The sequence below is a fragment of the Charadrius vociferus genome, unplaced genomic scaffold, assembly GCF_000708025.1.
Source record: "Charadrius vociferus isolate BGI_N301 unplaced genomic scaffold, ASM70802v2 scaffold125, whole genome shotgun sequence".
Classification (NCBI taxonomy): domain Eukaryota; kingdom Metazoa; phylum Chordata; class Aves; order Charadriiformes; family Charadriidae; genus Charadrius; species Charadrius vociferus.
Genome location: NW_009649036.1, coordinates 3,571,955 through 3,588,134, shown reverse-complemented (window position 1 = coordinate 3,588,134; position 16,180 = coordinate 3,571,955). Strand labels below are relative to the sequence as shown.

Here is a 16,180-nt window from a genome sequence, read left to right as displayed (position 1 = left end):
GTTTTTGTGTTGTGGGGGGGGGGGGGGGATATCAAAAGTTAAATGATGTGGGTTTGACTTGCATTTCAAAGCCTGTCCTAGTGTTCCTTTCACTACTCTGTTCTGGGAGACCTTCACCACAGTCCTTCCTCTGCCACTCAGCATAAAGTATGTGCAGGAATCGGCGCTGTTTCAAGTGCCACAGAGGCTCAGGAGGAAGGCAGACTCCCTTGAGTTTGCCTGTGTGGGCTCCAGGATCCTTTTGGGCTCAGCCATCTCCGCTGCCACAAGAAAGCAGAGCTAACACAGTGACCCACAGCGTTTCAGTGAACTGCGCAAGCCTAAGGATTTTTAAAGACTGGCATCCACCTTTTATTGCACTTTCATCTCATTATGGACATACATATTAGTGATAATATGTAATAATAATAGTGAGACTATTATTAGAGCCTCTGCTTGCCTTAGGCTCCAGCCTGGATTTTGGCTCTGGAGCATGGTGTGCTGTGTGAACGCAGAGCAGTTTACTACTCCTCCAGTTTACAGCCTCCACAAGAGGTTTGTAAGAGCAGCTTCTCAAAGTTGGGGTTAGTCCAGCTTGGTTGTATATGTTTCTAACAAGACCACTGCCTTATTTTCCTTAATATTTTATTTCCTTCCCACCAGAACTGTTTACATTTTGTAGGGTTGAAGCTCTCCAAGACAAAATACGTCTCTGTCAGTGTTAGCACAGCACCCGCAATTGCTTCAAGCACTATTTTTGCTTTAGGTCTGTGCTTCGCAGACTTTAAATGGTGCTTCCTACAAAGTTCTTCTGACTGGTACTGAGATTTTGCTGGAGATTTTCACTCTCCTTTTAATCACATGGGGAACAGATTTTTTCAAAGTGTTTTGACCTGCTTAGGTCAAAAAGGCACTTGCTATACTCAGATGCCAAAACGCGTTTAAGAAATCTGGCCTGACGTAATTTAGGCAGCTGAGTCTCAATTTCAAAAGGCTTCAGCAGCACAGGCTTCAGCGCTGAGTGACCTGCTGCCTTGCAGAAACCTTATTGCTGAGTTAACTTCAGGGCTGCTCTAAAATTCATGGCAAAGTTGGGCACCTGGAGCTGAAGTTCGTTGAAGCACATCTGTAGGAGATGTTGAGTGGCAGAGCCTAAGGCAGGTACTTTTTAGGCTATCTAAGTGCCAGCCTAATTCCTGTCTCTGGAAGTTCTCAGTGTGAGCCCTCCTGGATTTAAAAATCCTGTGTCAGATACACCCTTTCTGTCAAAGTGACCAGAGAGACTCATGATCATTCCATTATATCAAACAGTTCTCCTAGTGGGAGATAAGCTAGGAGATAAAAGGTTTTTAATCCCCCTTAATCTAACAGGAAGAAGACACTTGAATCAATGTTTAAAGAAGGCTGTTCTAACTTAAAGAGGAATGTCCTGTCCTGTCCTGTCCTGAAGGGATCTTCCTGAGCATTGTCCTGGTCCCCTCTGACCAGGTTATCTCTGAACAGGTTGTCTGAACCTGTTACTCAAGGACCAAAACTCTGCCAAGCCTTGCGAGGCACTTCCTGCAGCAGAGGAAGGGGATCTATCTGTAGGAGCGTTTCATGGGTGTGCAAAGATGGTAGCTCTCTCCAACCTCTGCCACTGCTGTTGGCCTGCGCCATGCTTACCAGCAGCTGAGTCCCAGTGCAGCCCCAGCAACTTCACTCTGGCTGCCCCAGCTAGTTCATTTTCTCCAACAGCTGGGGATTGTCCAGTAACCTCCATGAGCAGCCTTGTTGCTAGTCAAACAGTGTTGCTCCAGCAGTGAAAGGAGAGGGTACCCTCAATTTGCTTACTGACTGACATTTAAAGCAAGAATCTTGATTTCCAGTCCTTAAATCTCAACCCAAAACTGCCCCATCAGCTGCCATATGGGGAGTTGTGTAGCCTTTCTGCATATGGTCATGGTGATGTCTTCTGCTCGAATAAATCCTTTTATTGCGATGTGTGAAGTAAATACCTGCAACAATTTGAGCTCTGAATCCAGCTTCTGGAATGAAACTTTGCCTTACTGCTGAATGACAGCTGTCACTGAGCTCTCCAATGTGCTTTGCAGGGGGTGAAATAGCTCAAAGCAGCAGATCCCACCTTAAGCTTCAAGCAGAGAAAACCTGCTCTGAGTGTCTGTGAGTGCTGCAAGAATTTCTAAAACGGTTTGGTGCGTTGGCTGCGGAGCAGTTGGGATGTCACCGTGTCTCAGCTGGGCACAGCCCGGGCCCCTGCATCTGCAATAGGAGCCACTGGCTTCAGGGACCCCTCTGAAAATATTAGCTTGCATGCCAGGGGATTTCAGACAAGTTAACAGCAGACAATGGTCCACAGTTTGCAACTTGCTCTTGTCAGCAGTTCTTTTTGACGTATCTATTCAAGCATACCCTCTTGGGCTTAGAAAGCAGCCAGCAAAATCTGTGCCACTAGCTAATACTTTGTTATAAAATAAAATTTCTGACAAATTCAGAGGCTCCATATTTTTAGCATTACTGTGATCCTGAGTTCATTTCACAAAATTGGTTTTAGGTTTTTTTAATCCCTGGTTCAGAAATTCATGAGCAGAAGGTGAAAAAAACTGAATTTCCAGCTGAATTGAGAGGAGTTTCTTGAGGCAAAGACAATTAACCTTGAAGTAGCCATAAAGGAGCTTTGCCCCAGGGTATTAGAACAGAACAAACTTTGTTACAAAAATGCCACACAATTGCCCCTCTGCAGGTGGAGAATGCTCCTCTCAAACAATTGTCTCATCATCAGGTTTTGTTGTGACCACTTTGTGGGTGTCCACCGAGTAAAGGAATGCAGAGGACATACAAAGATGGATCTAAGCTTGTCTGTTTTTAAGGACACCAGGATGCTACTGGCTGCTTGTACTGCCAGAAAAATTCCCCACGCCAACCAAATGTGGATCACCAAATGGAGGTCTTGGGCAGCAAGTAGAGCTACATTTCACCCATGCAGGATTTCATGGGAAAGAAGTGTCTTGAGAACACAGGGGTGACTGCCCTGAAAAGACCCTGCTGTTTAAAAACGGTCATTCATTGCAGAGCTCCATTCTGGATGGTGCCACCACTGAGCTTTAGGAATGAGGTGCACATGCTAGTGGTTGTCACTTCACATATTCCTACAGTACACACCGGTTTGTTTTTCCACAGTGGAGAACCTTCAAAAGCAGAAATGCAACATCATAGCTCTGGAGAGGGTTAGTGGATCCGTGCATCTTGACACGGCTGTTCTGTGCCCTTTTAGGTGTCCCAGGAGATCACAGACATCCACACAGAGCAGGCAGGTGTGACACAGGAGACCAGCACCCGTCTGGCCTGGCTGCTGGGTACCAGATGAGATATCCAGGGCACCTAAAACAGCTCTGAGCTCCTATCTTCAGGCAACCAGATCCCACTAAGGATGTCATATTTTGAAATCGTGTGTTGGGCAAGCCCAAATAGCCATATTGGCTGCAGACAGCACTTGCAACTGAAGCCTGCTGTCCTGCCTCCTGGTCCGTTTTGTTACCTTCACTGCTGTTAAATCAGGGCTAACAACAGCGTTGCCAGCCCCCACGGAGTAGCCCTTCTCAGGGCAGATACCTTCTGTGAGCCACTGGGAAACATCTATCCTTTCTCTCCTGCTGGAACCCAACACCCGTGAGAGGGGACGGCACTGCTGGGTTCCAGTCCAGTGTACACATCTTCCAGCCGCTTGCCGGTGATACTTCTCATGAAAAGACCTGCTATACGTTTGTGCAGATAGGAGATTTGGAGAAAGCCTTCTTGCTGCTTTTTCTTTTTGGAGAGACAGCAGCTCCACATCACTCCTGGCTGGGTGAGGCAGTTGTAGCAATTAAGGGTGGAAACAACACAGGATGCTGGCTTGCAGTTTGTCTTACAGTATCATGCAGTGACCCGTAGCAGCTCAGGATTAATGTGCCTACGTGTGGGACAACGAAGGACAGGACGTGCCATGTAAAAATGCCTCTGTGGTGCATCCCCGAGTCACTCAGGCCCTGAGGATACATCCACGCAAGGCTCACGGATCTGCAGGGAGCCACCTGGGATATTGTCTTAGCAGCAGGGAGTAAAGCCTGAGCTCTGCGTGTGTGTATTTACTCTGCCCATCAGGTGCGTGTCCTGTTCAGCCTGAGGTCTGCCTGGCTGCAGCTTCCCTGTTAGCCGGATCCGACCTGGTTAGTTTGAAGCTTTCTCAGGTTTCTCCTTGCCATCTGCGAGCCCAGCCTTTTGCAAGCTTGCTGCAGCAGAAAACAAATAACCAGGGGAGTAGCTGTTCAAGGCAAAACTAGGTCGAGGAACATTTACGCTCAATTAACACATGTCACCATTCTGTCTCCACAACTGCAGTGAATGCACCTAAAAAGTGAGAACAACCTGAATTAAGGCTGCCATGTAACCTGAAACCTTTGCTTCTTGACTGAGCCCTTCCTGTGGTGGTGTTGCTGAATTTATGCTCTGCATGGCTATCACGCTGTGACTGAGTGACTTGGATTTCCAATGCCTGCTCTAATGACCACGCTCTCCTTGATTTTTGCCCTTCTCTTCAACTTGATCGGAAGCACATCTGGACTTTCGAAGTGTTTCACTCCAGCCCCAGTTCCTCCTTCGACTTTTGACTCAGGGACTGATCCTATGATACGTGGCTATGCCATCGATCTTGGGTCTGTGAGGACTTGTAAGTGCCTGGAAGGTGCTAACTGATGGCAAAGCATCCTTTCCCTGAGGTACTCAGTGCCCTGACATGGCACGCTGCACTTTAGTGACCCTCTGGCTGAACAGACTCAGTGCAGAGCTGGTTTGCAACTTCTAGGGGGTGCACAGTGTTCAAAACGCCTGCCCCCCTCCCTCTTATAGGGAAAAGTGTGGGTACGTGTGAGTGCTGTAGAGGCAAAGGGTGGGTTGAGCATCACAGCTGCACAACCTTCCAATATTTGCAACCAGTTTTTCACCGGTGCAAAAAATCCCTCTCTGTTCCTGTCGTACACATCTGCATTTTCTCTTTCAGAACCTTTACTCGCTTCTTCCTTTGGGTCCCTCCATGCATATATGTCTGATTAGTATTATCCCTTTGTTTGAATTGTAAGCACTTCAGAGCAGCAATCATGTCTCCATCTGTGTCTTGACAAGGGACTTACATGATAGGTTGGCTTAAAACCACCCGTCTGTAACTGAGCTGTCCTAGGCTTTTGCAAGGAATGAACTTAATGAAGGAAAGTTTTCTTTTTGCTGCACAACAGTCTGATCCCTTTCCCAACTTTTCTTCATGAAAAAAAGTCTTTCCCAAGACTGATGTGAATTTGAAGTCTGCCAGTCTCAAATATTTTTTAATAATTAGTTTGTTATTTAAATATTTGGGAGGGTTTAGCTTGATTTTTGGTTTCTCATCCTTCTGGGTACTACAGATACACACATTTGCATGTACGTATGCAGATGAGAGAAACTAATCCTTCATTACATGAACATACACATATAGATGAAGGAAGAGCTTCTCATTCATTTTCTTGGTCACTGCAGCAAGGGCTACAAGGAAAAAAAAATACTGTGAGATTCACAATAAAAATCACTAGAGTGGACAACTCTTTTACTAAAAAGGGCTCTCTGTGGCTACCCTGGCTGGGCTCTGATGTATGTCCTACCACATACTTTCACCCGTCTTTGTTCTGTGATCGGAAGTGCACCTTCATGGAAAATGAGTCCATCAGGTTTCAGTAGTCTCCTGACAAGCCAAGTGTAAAACAAAGTGAGCTGCGGCTCCGTGTCCACGCGTGACCGGCCATCTTCTGGGAAATGATGATGAGAGGCTTCGGGCTGGCTGCGGTGCTGTAAGGAATTAAGCACATGATCATCGTCAAATACCGAAACATGTCTACCTGTATTACGTTAAGAGCACAGAACCCAAAGTCCTAATTTTTAACTGAAATACCTGGCTTGGAGGCAAAGCCCGTGTTTGCCTTGATCATCCCAAGTCCTGAATTACCAACATATTTTGCACGGTCTCTCCACGCACGGCCCAAATTAGCCCTTCATTAGGTGCCTGTAGATACTGTTTTTCTTCTTGACTGAAATGTTCTAACAGTCACAGTCCCGTTCTGTTGGGAAGATAAGCAGGGAAAACGCATTACACATTAATGGGATTTGGTGGAGTTTGAGCGCAGGTCCCCCAGTGCCGCCAGGGATGTGGTAAAATTTGTTTGTTTTGTGAGTCGGGAATCATTTTCCTAGCAGCACTGTGAATATAACCCTGCTACAAGTGGACACGAGTTGTTGCGAGGAAGAAATTGTTCATCTGCATGATAGATCGGTGTCTTCTGGAATTTAAATATTAATGGAAAAGTCAAGGTCAGAGGGCAGCTGACACTTGACTTTGCTCTCTTTCCTCCATCCATGGCTTTGATCATGCTACATCTTTCTTTGTGCCTGGTGCTCGAGAGGGTCATGGCCTGTTTCCTAGTCAAGAGGTAAAAATCTACTGGCTTAAATATCTGAGGCCCGAGCTTTAGCGGGGGGTGGGAGTACGAAGGGAGAGGGGGGAGCATTTGCTTCATGCTTTTCACATTTCCCACATAACCCAAAGCAGACTAAACAAAACCAGTGTGAAATCTCATGGCTTGATGCTGCTATGGTTATATTTTTTAAGCTGTCATCCATTCATTTATACTTATGTTTATTCCCTGGATTTACAGTTTTTTGGGTTGGTTTTTTTTTCAGCCTTTTCTTGCAGGGAGGTGGTGGTGGAGGTGGGGGGGTGGGGTTGAAACTTTTGAAAGAGGATTGCAGTGAGAGCAGTGGCCTATGATTAAAGCCCAGTGTTTTTCCTTGATGCCGCTCCTCTGCAGCAGTGTCACACATGGTAGCATTTAGGAGCCCTTCACAGCTGAGGTGTTTCAAACACTAATGAATGGAAGTTTGGTCATATAACGCAGGCAAGCTTTGAGGCATGCTTTGCTGAATGGTGTACTGTAGTGGCCTGGGAAAGGAAGAGAGTTATAAATTGTGTCAGTTAGCCACCCAGACAAAATGAAGCCATGTGGAAAATCAAATCTATTAAAGTATGAAGACTGTTATAAGCTGTTTTAAGCTGGTCATTCTTAAAAGGTCTTAGTTGACTGAGGGGGTAAATTCTTGTTCTTCCTAGATCTTTTTCACGTGCTGTCTCAGGCGATGATGTGCAGCATTTGATAAAAAATGACTTTTCACTGACGGCCTCTTTTATCAGAAATGTTTATTGCCCCCAGTTTACTGCCCATGTCCTGAAAGGTCCTGCACATTTGTTAAATAAGCAGTGTAAGAGCATCGCATTCGGGTGGGCTTGCTGAAGTCAAACATGAAGGCAGCGGTGTGCTGCAGAGGATGCAGAGGAGAATGCTTCCCAGAGCACCCACTTAACATTGGGTACCTGCTCAAAATGCTTTCCATTTTCTAGGGGCCCATGTCTGCTGGCCATAAGAGGGCCACGACAGAGCATGGCACAAATTGCTTTTTTGTGGCACCCCCTGGGGTGGGAGGAAAGCCTCACAAACCAAAGTGGGGTGGTTGGACTCAATGATCTTAAGGGTCTTTTCCAGCTTAAATGATTCTGTGGTTCTATGAGTGGAGGGCAGGAGACCTTCCCCTCCTCCCCAAGGTGGCTTCTTGAGATGTCACAGGAGCTGTAAAGGGCATTTTGTTAGCTCAGGAGGTAATTGTCAGCCGCATGAGAGAAGAGTGAGGTGGCAGCCTAAGACACACAGTCACCACAGTATTTATTTTTTCTGTTTGTGTATTCTAGGAAGAGACTGAAGAAACGTCCTCACAAGAGTCTGCAGAGGAAGACTAGGAGACCGCACCATGCAATTTCTACCTCATCAGCAGTTGGGTCTTTTGAAGGGAGAAGACACTGCCTTGACCACTTATTTTCTATTGCCATGGTCTTTCCACTTTTGCCTGGGGGAAAAAAATATCGCATAACCTTAAAAAGGATTTGACTAATCATCTTCTTTGTAATCCCTTCACAGTCCCAGGTTTAGTGAAAAACTGCTGTAACACAAAGGGGACACAGATTAACGATGCAACTTTTAATTACTGTTTTCTTTTTTCTTAACCTACTAATAGTTTGTTTGAGCTGCTAAGTAAGGGTGAATGGGTCAAGAAGAGCTCCAAATCAGGTTTGTGTCATTCACTGCACTGCATATAAACAAGAAACTTGTAACATAGTGATTATAATGGGCATTGAAATAGGAAAGGCTGGGTGTGTAACACTAAAGCCTTGCAACACTTCCAGCAACCCACTCCCTACTTAGTGAACTCCCTGTTTTAGAACACCAAAGATAAGGGATAGACACTACTCTTTTTTTTTTTTTTTTTTTTTTTGTAACCTTCTTGTAGACTTGTACTTGATTTATTTTTTTTTTAAGACTTACTGTTATTTCAGGAAAAAAACTGAAAGCTGATCTTTCACTTCATTCAGCTGGTAATCGGAAGAAAGAAATCAACACAAAAAAGGTACTTTCATTTTGCAAAAAGGGAAGAAAGACAAAGATACGTTGTATAGTTATAGATACAAACATATCAGCAGAAGTAGTAGTAAATAAAACGAACAGCCCTCATCTTCTGGACAATAGGAAGCCAGGTGGAGTCGGCTTTCTGTAGAGCCAGGTGTTTTCTATGGAAACAAAAATGACTGACACCAAACACTCTTATGCCATTAATGACCAAGTCTTTAGCGAGAAACGTGTTTTAAAACATATAGAAAGGTACCTCAGAATTAATCATGAGTTTATCTGAACAAAAATAATCCATATGTTTTGCTAGTTTCGACTAATTCCACTTATACCAGTATTTCAAAAGAACTGAATCTCTTCTCATTACTCATCAGTCATGATGTAAGAACCAGTACCACGTACCTCAGCTACGCTTGTGCATTATTTTAAGCGATGTATTTTGACATAGGGTGGTTCACTGGACACCTCTGTGCCAGTGGCATTTCTCCATCTTTTCATTCGAAGCAGCACTTTTAGCACCAGATGCAATATTACCCCACTATTCAATACTACCTCTGATTTTTACAATTAACTCAACAGACTGATAAATACATGCTGCTATACACATTAAATGCAGGAAATTTTTATTGGGTAGATAATCATGAGTATCTGTATTTTCCCCTTATTTCTACTTCAACACTTAATTGCAGTTAAGGAAGCAATATCTTTATTGTGTTTCGGCATGACTATGTATTTTTCTTTCTTGTGGTTTGTTGTTTTTGTTTTGTTTTTTTTTTAACGTACTTACCCTATTCTCTGCTAGACTTCTGTGTAATGTACTGTTAACTTGAATATATTTTTGTACTGAATTGCTGATAGGTTTGTGAGGATAATTTTCTTCAATGACACTACATGACATAGAAAAAAATTTAGCTGTAATGTTTAAATATTACTGTCCAAGTTTGTACCTCAAATGAATTGTTTAAAGAAATGGACTAATTGATTGACAAAGACCTACCTCCAGACTTTAAATGGAATGAACTTATTACTTTCAGCATTAGTTTTGAGACGTTTGAAACAGTTAGGACTGCAACTAATCCCTAATTCAAAACTATTTTTGTAAAATAACTTGTGGAAAATGAACACATTTTAAATTACTTTCGTATTAAAAAAAAAAAAAAACGAACAAAAAAAAACCTTCAAAGAAACTTGAAGCTTTGTAGGTGGGAAGCAACAAGCTCAGCTTTTGCATAATGCAATCACAAATATGTGTTTAAAAAAATAATTAGTAGATTGTACGAAAATACTTGACAAGTATTTTCATGTATTTTACACAAATGTGATTTTGTAATATGTTTCAGCCAGATTTATTTTAAATGCTTCTTATGTAGAGGTTTTTTATTCTCCTCTCTCTCACTTTTGTTATTCTGTCTCTCTCTCCCATCCTATTGCATTTTCTCTATTTCTGTTTTGTTTCCCTTCTTCCTCTCTTTCCTAGTCAGTACTTTGTACCATTGTATTAATAACTGGGCCAGGGGTAGTTTCTCAGGAAGGCGTCTGTTGGTATGGCTTTAGTACCGAGCCAAAGGCAGTTACAGATAACTACTTACTGGCTTCTTCCAAGAGGCAGTGTCAAGAAATGCGGACCTCCTCGCAAGCCCGCAGAGGGTTCAGTGACGGAAATCGCTGAGAAAGAGCTGATCGGAGTATTACAACTAGACACGTTAATACTAAGTGGAAGAGGAATAATCCTAGCTATACAGTAGCTCTAATAGGCCAAACCCAGTGTCGCTTAAAGGCAGTAGAAGGAATTCTGCTGACTTCAAAGGGCATCGAATCAAGCCTTAGCAAGTCCCTTTTGGGGGTTGGGTTTGGGTTTTTTTTGCGTTTTTTAAAACCACGGTATTCAGTGGATGACAGAAATAATTGCTGGGTGTGTGTCACGCTTCAACCTCCAAGAGACTTACCACTCTGAACTGAATCTTGTATTTTCTATATATTGTAGTACAATCAAAACACATTACTACCTCTTAGGGCCTACTATACCTCATTTTTTCAGACTGAAAAATTGCACGTGGCCATTGAATCAGTGAGAACATCATAAAATTTTTTATATATATAGTTTATTTTTGTGGGAGATAAATTTTATACGACTGTTCTTTGCTGTCATTGGTCACTGCTAACTAAGACTGGACATTTAACTCTTCTACCATTTCTGCAAGAGAGGTGTGTTTGCAGGAAAAAAAACCACAAACGCTTCAAGATGTTTAACTACAGTTTACTTTTTCTTTTGAGTGTCTTCTAACTTTTTGCTTTGTTCTTTGTGTAGAGTTGCTGTCTATGATTGTACTTCGAATCGCTTGCTTGTTGAAAATGTTCCTTTAATGGTTTATCACAGTCTGTTCAGCACAATAAACATAATAGCCTCTGTGATCCCCATGTTGTTTGATTCCTAGACTTTTGTCACAGTTCCATAAAATGGGTAATAAAGTTTGGTCACAGTGACCAAATTTGTAAAAGCTTTGCATGCAAGTAGTCTTTTTTTTTTTTTTTTTTGTCCCAGGACCATAGGCATGTGCCTGAGAAGTACATTTGCTGTTAGGGGCCCCAGAGGTGGGCGCTCAGCAGAGGGACATGTCTTACGAGGCTCCTCTAAAGGTGAGGTACCCGTTCCCGGCGTGGGGCTTGCTGTGCCAAGCTAATGGCTGGGCTGTGCTCTGGGGAGCCGCGATCCTACCTGCCAGACGGGAAATACTACAGCACAGGCAAGGCTGAAATGGGTTTTGTTGCCTGGTTTCTAACCTGCCTCTTGGGGGTCCACCAAGATCATGAGCCGCCTTCTCTTTTTAGGCAAGGTTGCAGTTCACATCCAAGTTCATGGAGTTTATATTATGTGGCCATTAGGTTCAGAAGAGCGGGTACTCAGAGCAGCAGAGGCAGGGATGTGGCTGGGCACGGTCTCAGGCAAAACTTGAGGAGCTCGGGAAACTCTGCATTAAACACGCATCCCTCCAAAGTTGTCATAGGCAGGTTGGACAGGATTCATCTGGCTTGCCCTCTTCATTTGCTCTTACATGGTCCTCTGGCCTGTTACTATGAGATTTAAAGGTTGTGGTACACGTCCGTTCATTCATATTTGCAACCATGCCCCTCTCGCCTAAGATGATTGCTCACATACTAATAATTCCTCAGATGTTTACATTTACACATTCTTTGTGTTCACTCATTTGCAAACTCTCCACTTAATCTCTTTTGGCTTAGTAACCTCTGCTTTCCCAAGGGCTTCATGGCACGTTCCTTTTGGGCTAGGTTACTTATAAAATAACTAAAATACAATCACAAAAAAAGCATTAAGTAGTAACACCCATTCAGTCCTGAGTCAGAGATGTGAGTAATTGCATTCATCACATTGTGTACCCTCTTCTCCTTTCCTTTCTCACCCTGCTCAGTGGTATTAAAGGATCATTCCACTTTTTGGTCTTCCTGGTGGTCTTCTTTCCTGTGGTTGCCATCACCCGGCTCTTCCTGTTGTTGTATTTGATGTGATGCTCCAGCTGTAACCCACCCACCTTACGCATCAGCCAAGTGGCTGAACTTCTGCTACCCTGTGCTTGACTCCCCTCTAATTCTTATTAGTCATTCCTCCAGCTTGCTTCACTCCCACTTCCCTTCTCGGGGCATCTTCCAATAAACTTCTGCACGCTTTATGCCACAGTGGGACTATTTGTGTGTATAAAACTAATTGGCTTCTGCAGGATCAAGGCCTGCGTTTGTCCAGAGGCCAAGAGTGCTTTGTCCAAGATGCCTGTGGCAAGGGTCATATTAAGTTTCTGCTTTTGCTTTCCACTCCCATCACATCACATCCACACAAAGACGGGGAATTACTGAAAGCTGGTGCTGCCAGCGCCTTGCACAGCAATTTAATTGTCTGTAGCTTGCTTTAAACCCGGAACATCTGGTCTGGTCATCGATAGAGACAGGATCCAGAGCAATGGCAACAACGTGTTCCTCTGATCACAAGAGGAGTCAGATTTGTCACACCTCAAACTTCACCTGAAGCCTGAACGAAGCAATGTTTCTCACCCTGACACCTTTGCATATATGGACGTAGAATTTCTGTCTCTCAATTCATCATTTTTTAATCTCCCACCATCTTCCTGATCACATTAATTTTTAAACATACAAATGTACTTTGGCATACAGCCTGTAGTGCACATAAAGGTCCAATTGCTATATGCCTTATTGGTTCAGAAATAATACAAATTGAAGCTTTGTTACATCTACTTGCTCAGTCAAACGAATGTCTGCCACTGTGTATTATATGTATTGTCTGAAAAATACAGACATCTTTGCTGTCTGGACGTTTCATAGCCGGCACAATCTATGTGGCTTCACGCTCTGTTCCTGACTGGTTCCTGGACCCACAGGCTGTGTGGCATGCCAGGAGGCACTAGTGATGGAGAAACCTTGACCCCCGTGCCACCCCACCTCACTCGCAGGCACACGAGGAGCGAAGCCGCCCCATGCACACGCTCCACCATGCTCCCGCACACCTCCGGCATGTGGCTCCCACTCCAGCCACCTCATGTCCTTCAGTCCGCGTGATGAGCTATGCTGGTGCTCTTATCCTCTGGGCTGATGCACCTCCATGTGACAGAAAGGTTTAATGTGTCTTTTTTCTTCCCACCTTTTATTTCCCTTTGCCACCCAAACAACTTTCTTGCCTATTGGAATTCTTTTTTTTTTCTTTTTTTTTCATTTCTTTCCTTCCCACCTGTGACTTAATGCTTTTCCTCCCCTTTATCACTCTGGACTTGCAGTGCACTTGTTCCAGCATTTAAGAAAAAGAAGACATTTTCCACATTTTCCTGTAATTAACATCCTGTGAAGAGACATGAATGTAATTACCATTAGCCTGAAGATAACAGTCCAATGTGGCAGCAGTTTAGGGGGGAAGCAATCTGGCTGTTTACACTCTAAAATAAGGCTGCAGATGGTCGTGCCCCAAAACCTGCAGCACAGGATTATCATCAGCTTTTATCTGCTAGCAAAAGGGGAAATTGAAACATTAGGAGATAAGACGCAAGTCTTCCACAGTGCTTCCCTACTAAGATGAGGCTAATTAAGCACAGCTAAATACATTAGCATTATCATATAAGGGAGGAGCTTTACATTGTTAATAATGGCTAGGGTAAAACCGGAGCAGGAATCCAAACTTATGCTACATTAAGGCATGCTATTAAAATAATCAGTGAAAGAAAATAACAAATGAAAGCTGGGTGGATCTGAAAAACCAATGGCAGGCAGAAATATTAATTAGCCAGAGAGGAAACTTAGCAAAGGCAGAAGTCCCATCAAAAAACAAGATTACATTACATTATATATGAATGTCAGCTACAAAATATTATGTGGGACCACCAAAGATTATGATTTTAATCATAGGGGGTTTTAATTCAGAAAATCTATTAAATATATATAGTCCCTTAAGGCATTTTATTCTTAGTTCAGGGAGTAGGCAGAAAAATAAGCACATTTTTATTGCATCGGAACACATTTGCCATAAAACCATAGTTTTAGCAATATCACAGAATAAAAACTAAAATTTAAATCAAGATTTGAAAACAAATCAGCTCAGCATATGCATAGAAGGAGTTACTTTGGCCCTACATAACTGCAGAGTATTGTCTTTAAAGCTACATCATAGTCTAAGATAGGGGTTTTATGAGGCCTGACATGCTCTAAAGGTGTTTACAATGAATTACCACTCTGAGACTGCAGCTGCGCTTGGGGCCAAGACAAATTAATGTCTATCTAAGGCGCTGTTATAAGACTATTTTTGCCAAAGGTTCATAATGTGCTCAGTTTGGGATGGTTTAGGTTTGGCATTTATATCCCAACAAACACACAGTAACTTCAGTGAGATCCAAGACCTGGGGAATGTCACCCGCTGGCATCTGCCCCCTGCGATCCAGACTTTTGGTCTCCCCAGAGCGGGAAAAAAGCAGGAGAAAAGCAGGAACACATATGGCTGTTCTCACGTTACTAGCAACCCCCTTGAGATCCACCTCACTGTCCAGTTATAGTCCCCATAGGTCTCAGAGCTACCACCATGACTGGTCAACAAGTCACCTTAGCTCTTTGCAGGGAGGAAAGGGTCTTGCCCTAAAAAACACCGTGTGTGACAAAGCTCATGATGCAGAACTTGTGTTTGAGAAGACCATAACAAGAACCCCACTCTCACCTTTGCAAACAGTTTACAATCACAAGACCACCTCTGTTTGTCTTTGGGTGCATGAAACTATACAGCAGGAGCATAACTGTGAGTGTATTTAACAATTTTAAAAAATACATGTATTTTAGATTTTTCAAAGGTTTCTGGTGATTCTCCATCACACATGCCTCTGGCACACTCAGCAAAGTGTTATATTGTATTTAAAACAACAACACAACAATGACACAGCACAGGGTCGGAGGCAAGAATGAATGTCAGAAGACTTGTATTATCCAGACTAGTAAGGACATTTGTTTCATAAATAAGCTTCAGTGCATCATTATTCACAGTTTTATAGGGGCAAAAGTTACAGTTCCTGATTAAAATCCCTAGAATTAAATTGCTTCATCAGCACTTAATTATCCATGCTGGGAATGGAAGCCGACTTCCTTCTGTCAGAATTTGACACAAAACACCTCAGTTTGGTTATATGGGTATGCGACGTGAAAATAGTCCCCATCTTTCTTAACCAATACACACAATTAAATGGTATAGCTCCTGATTTCAATAGGAAATAGGCTTAAGAAAGGAAAATAGGAAGTTTTCATTTCCTGTGGAACACAGGAAGCATTCATAATCTTCTGTCTATCCCCTTTCCCTTAACAACTTCAAGGCTCTTTCCATTCTTTTCAGTAATTAGCCTTGACCTGGAAAGGATGACCTCAACTATTGCCTTTTTCTCCTGAAGTCTTGACTTGGATCAGCTTGTGGTACATAGATTTACGTTTGTACTTTTCTGAACTCCACATCATGGGGAACCTCAAAGTCTTATATATGCTTCTAGGAAGTGCAGCCCAGAAAGTAACTGGTGGTGGGTAAGAAATGACTTTTCTGGTAACACCAAAACCTGCAACATCATGAGGCTAAACAGGCACAGGTGGGGGGACACACAAATGACAGAGGCAACCAAGAAAGCAGTGCTGGCGAATTGGGTGAAATCTTACTGGAGTTGCTTATGGCAATGAGTGTTAGCAATAATTAATCTCTTTCATGGAAGTGAAGACCAGCTAAAGTTGTAACCTCTGCTCCATACACAGAAACTAGTAAAAGACATTTTATTGTTATTACAGTAAACTATATGCAAAAAAAGCAAGAGAAAAACAGAAGCGGAGAAAGGAGCAACAGAGTGATGCAAATAACACTGGGAGCGTGGCTGGAGGAAAGCTTAGCAAGAGCTCTTTTGGCCCAAGAACAGACTTACAAAGATTAAACCTGTGAGCAAAGAAGATGGATACAGCTCCTTTGTCCGTTCCTGCTCTGCTCAGGAGACCAGACTCAGCGTGTTCCTCATGAAAAGACAGGCTTAGGTTGAGCAACACCTGACTCAATTTGTCTTTCTAAATGAAACTACATCCAGGGCCCTGAATTTTGGCTAATTGCTTGGCTTGGAAATGGGAAAGTGTTGGTTTACTTGAGGTTTGCCTTTTACCCATTGTTG

The 16,180-nt window shown here is 43.1% G+C and overlaps 1 protein-coding gene across 1 annotated transcript in view; it reads left to right on the top strand.

The window, feature by feature from the left end:
* HMGA2 (high mobility group AT-hook 2) overlaps nucleotides 1-8,160 on the top strand; it is a 119,758-nt gene extending 111,598 nt beyond the window's left edge. Inside the window, exon 5 of the mRNA XM_009887809.1 lies at nucleotides 7,781-8,160. Within this exon, the coding sequence (XP_009886111.1) occupies nucleotides 7,781-7,828 (48 nt within the window). The 3' untranslated portion in view covers nucleotides 7,829-8,160. The remainder of the gene's footprint in view (nucleotides 1-7,780) is intronic.
* Nucleotides 8,161-16,180: the final 8,020 nt, after the last annotated feature.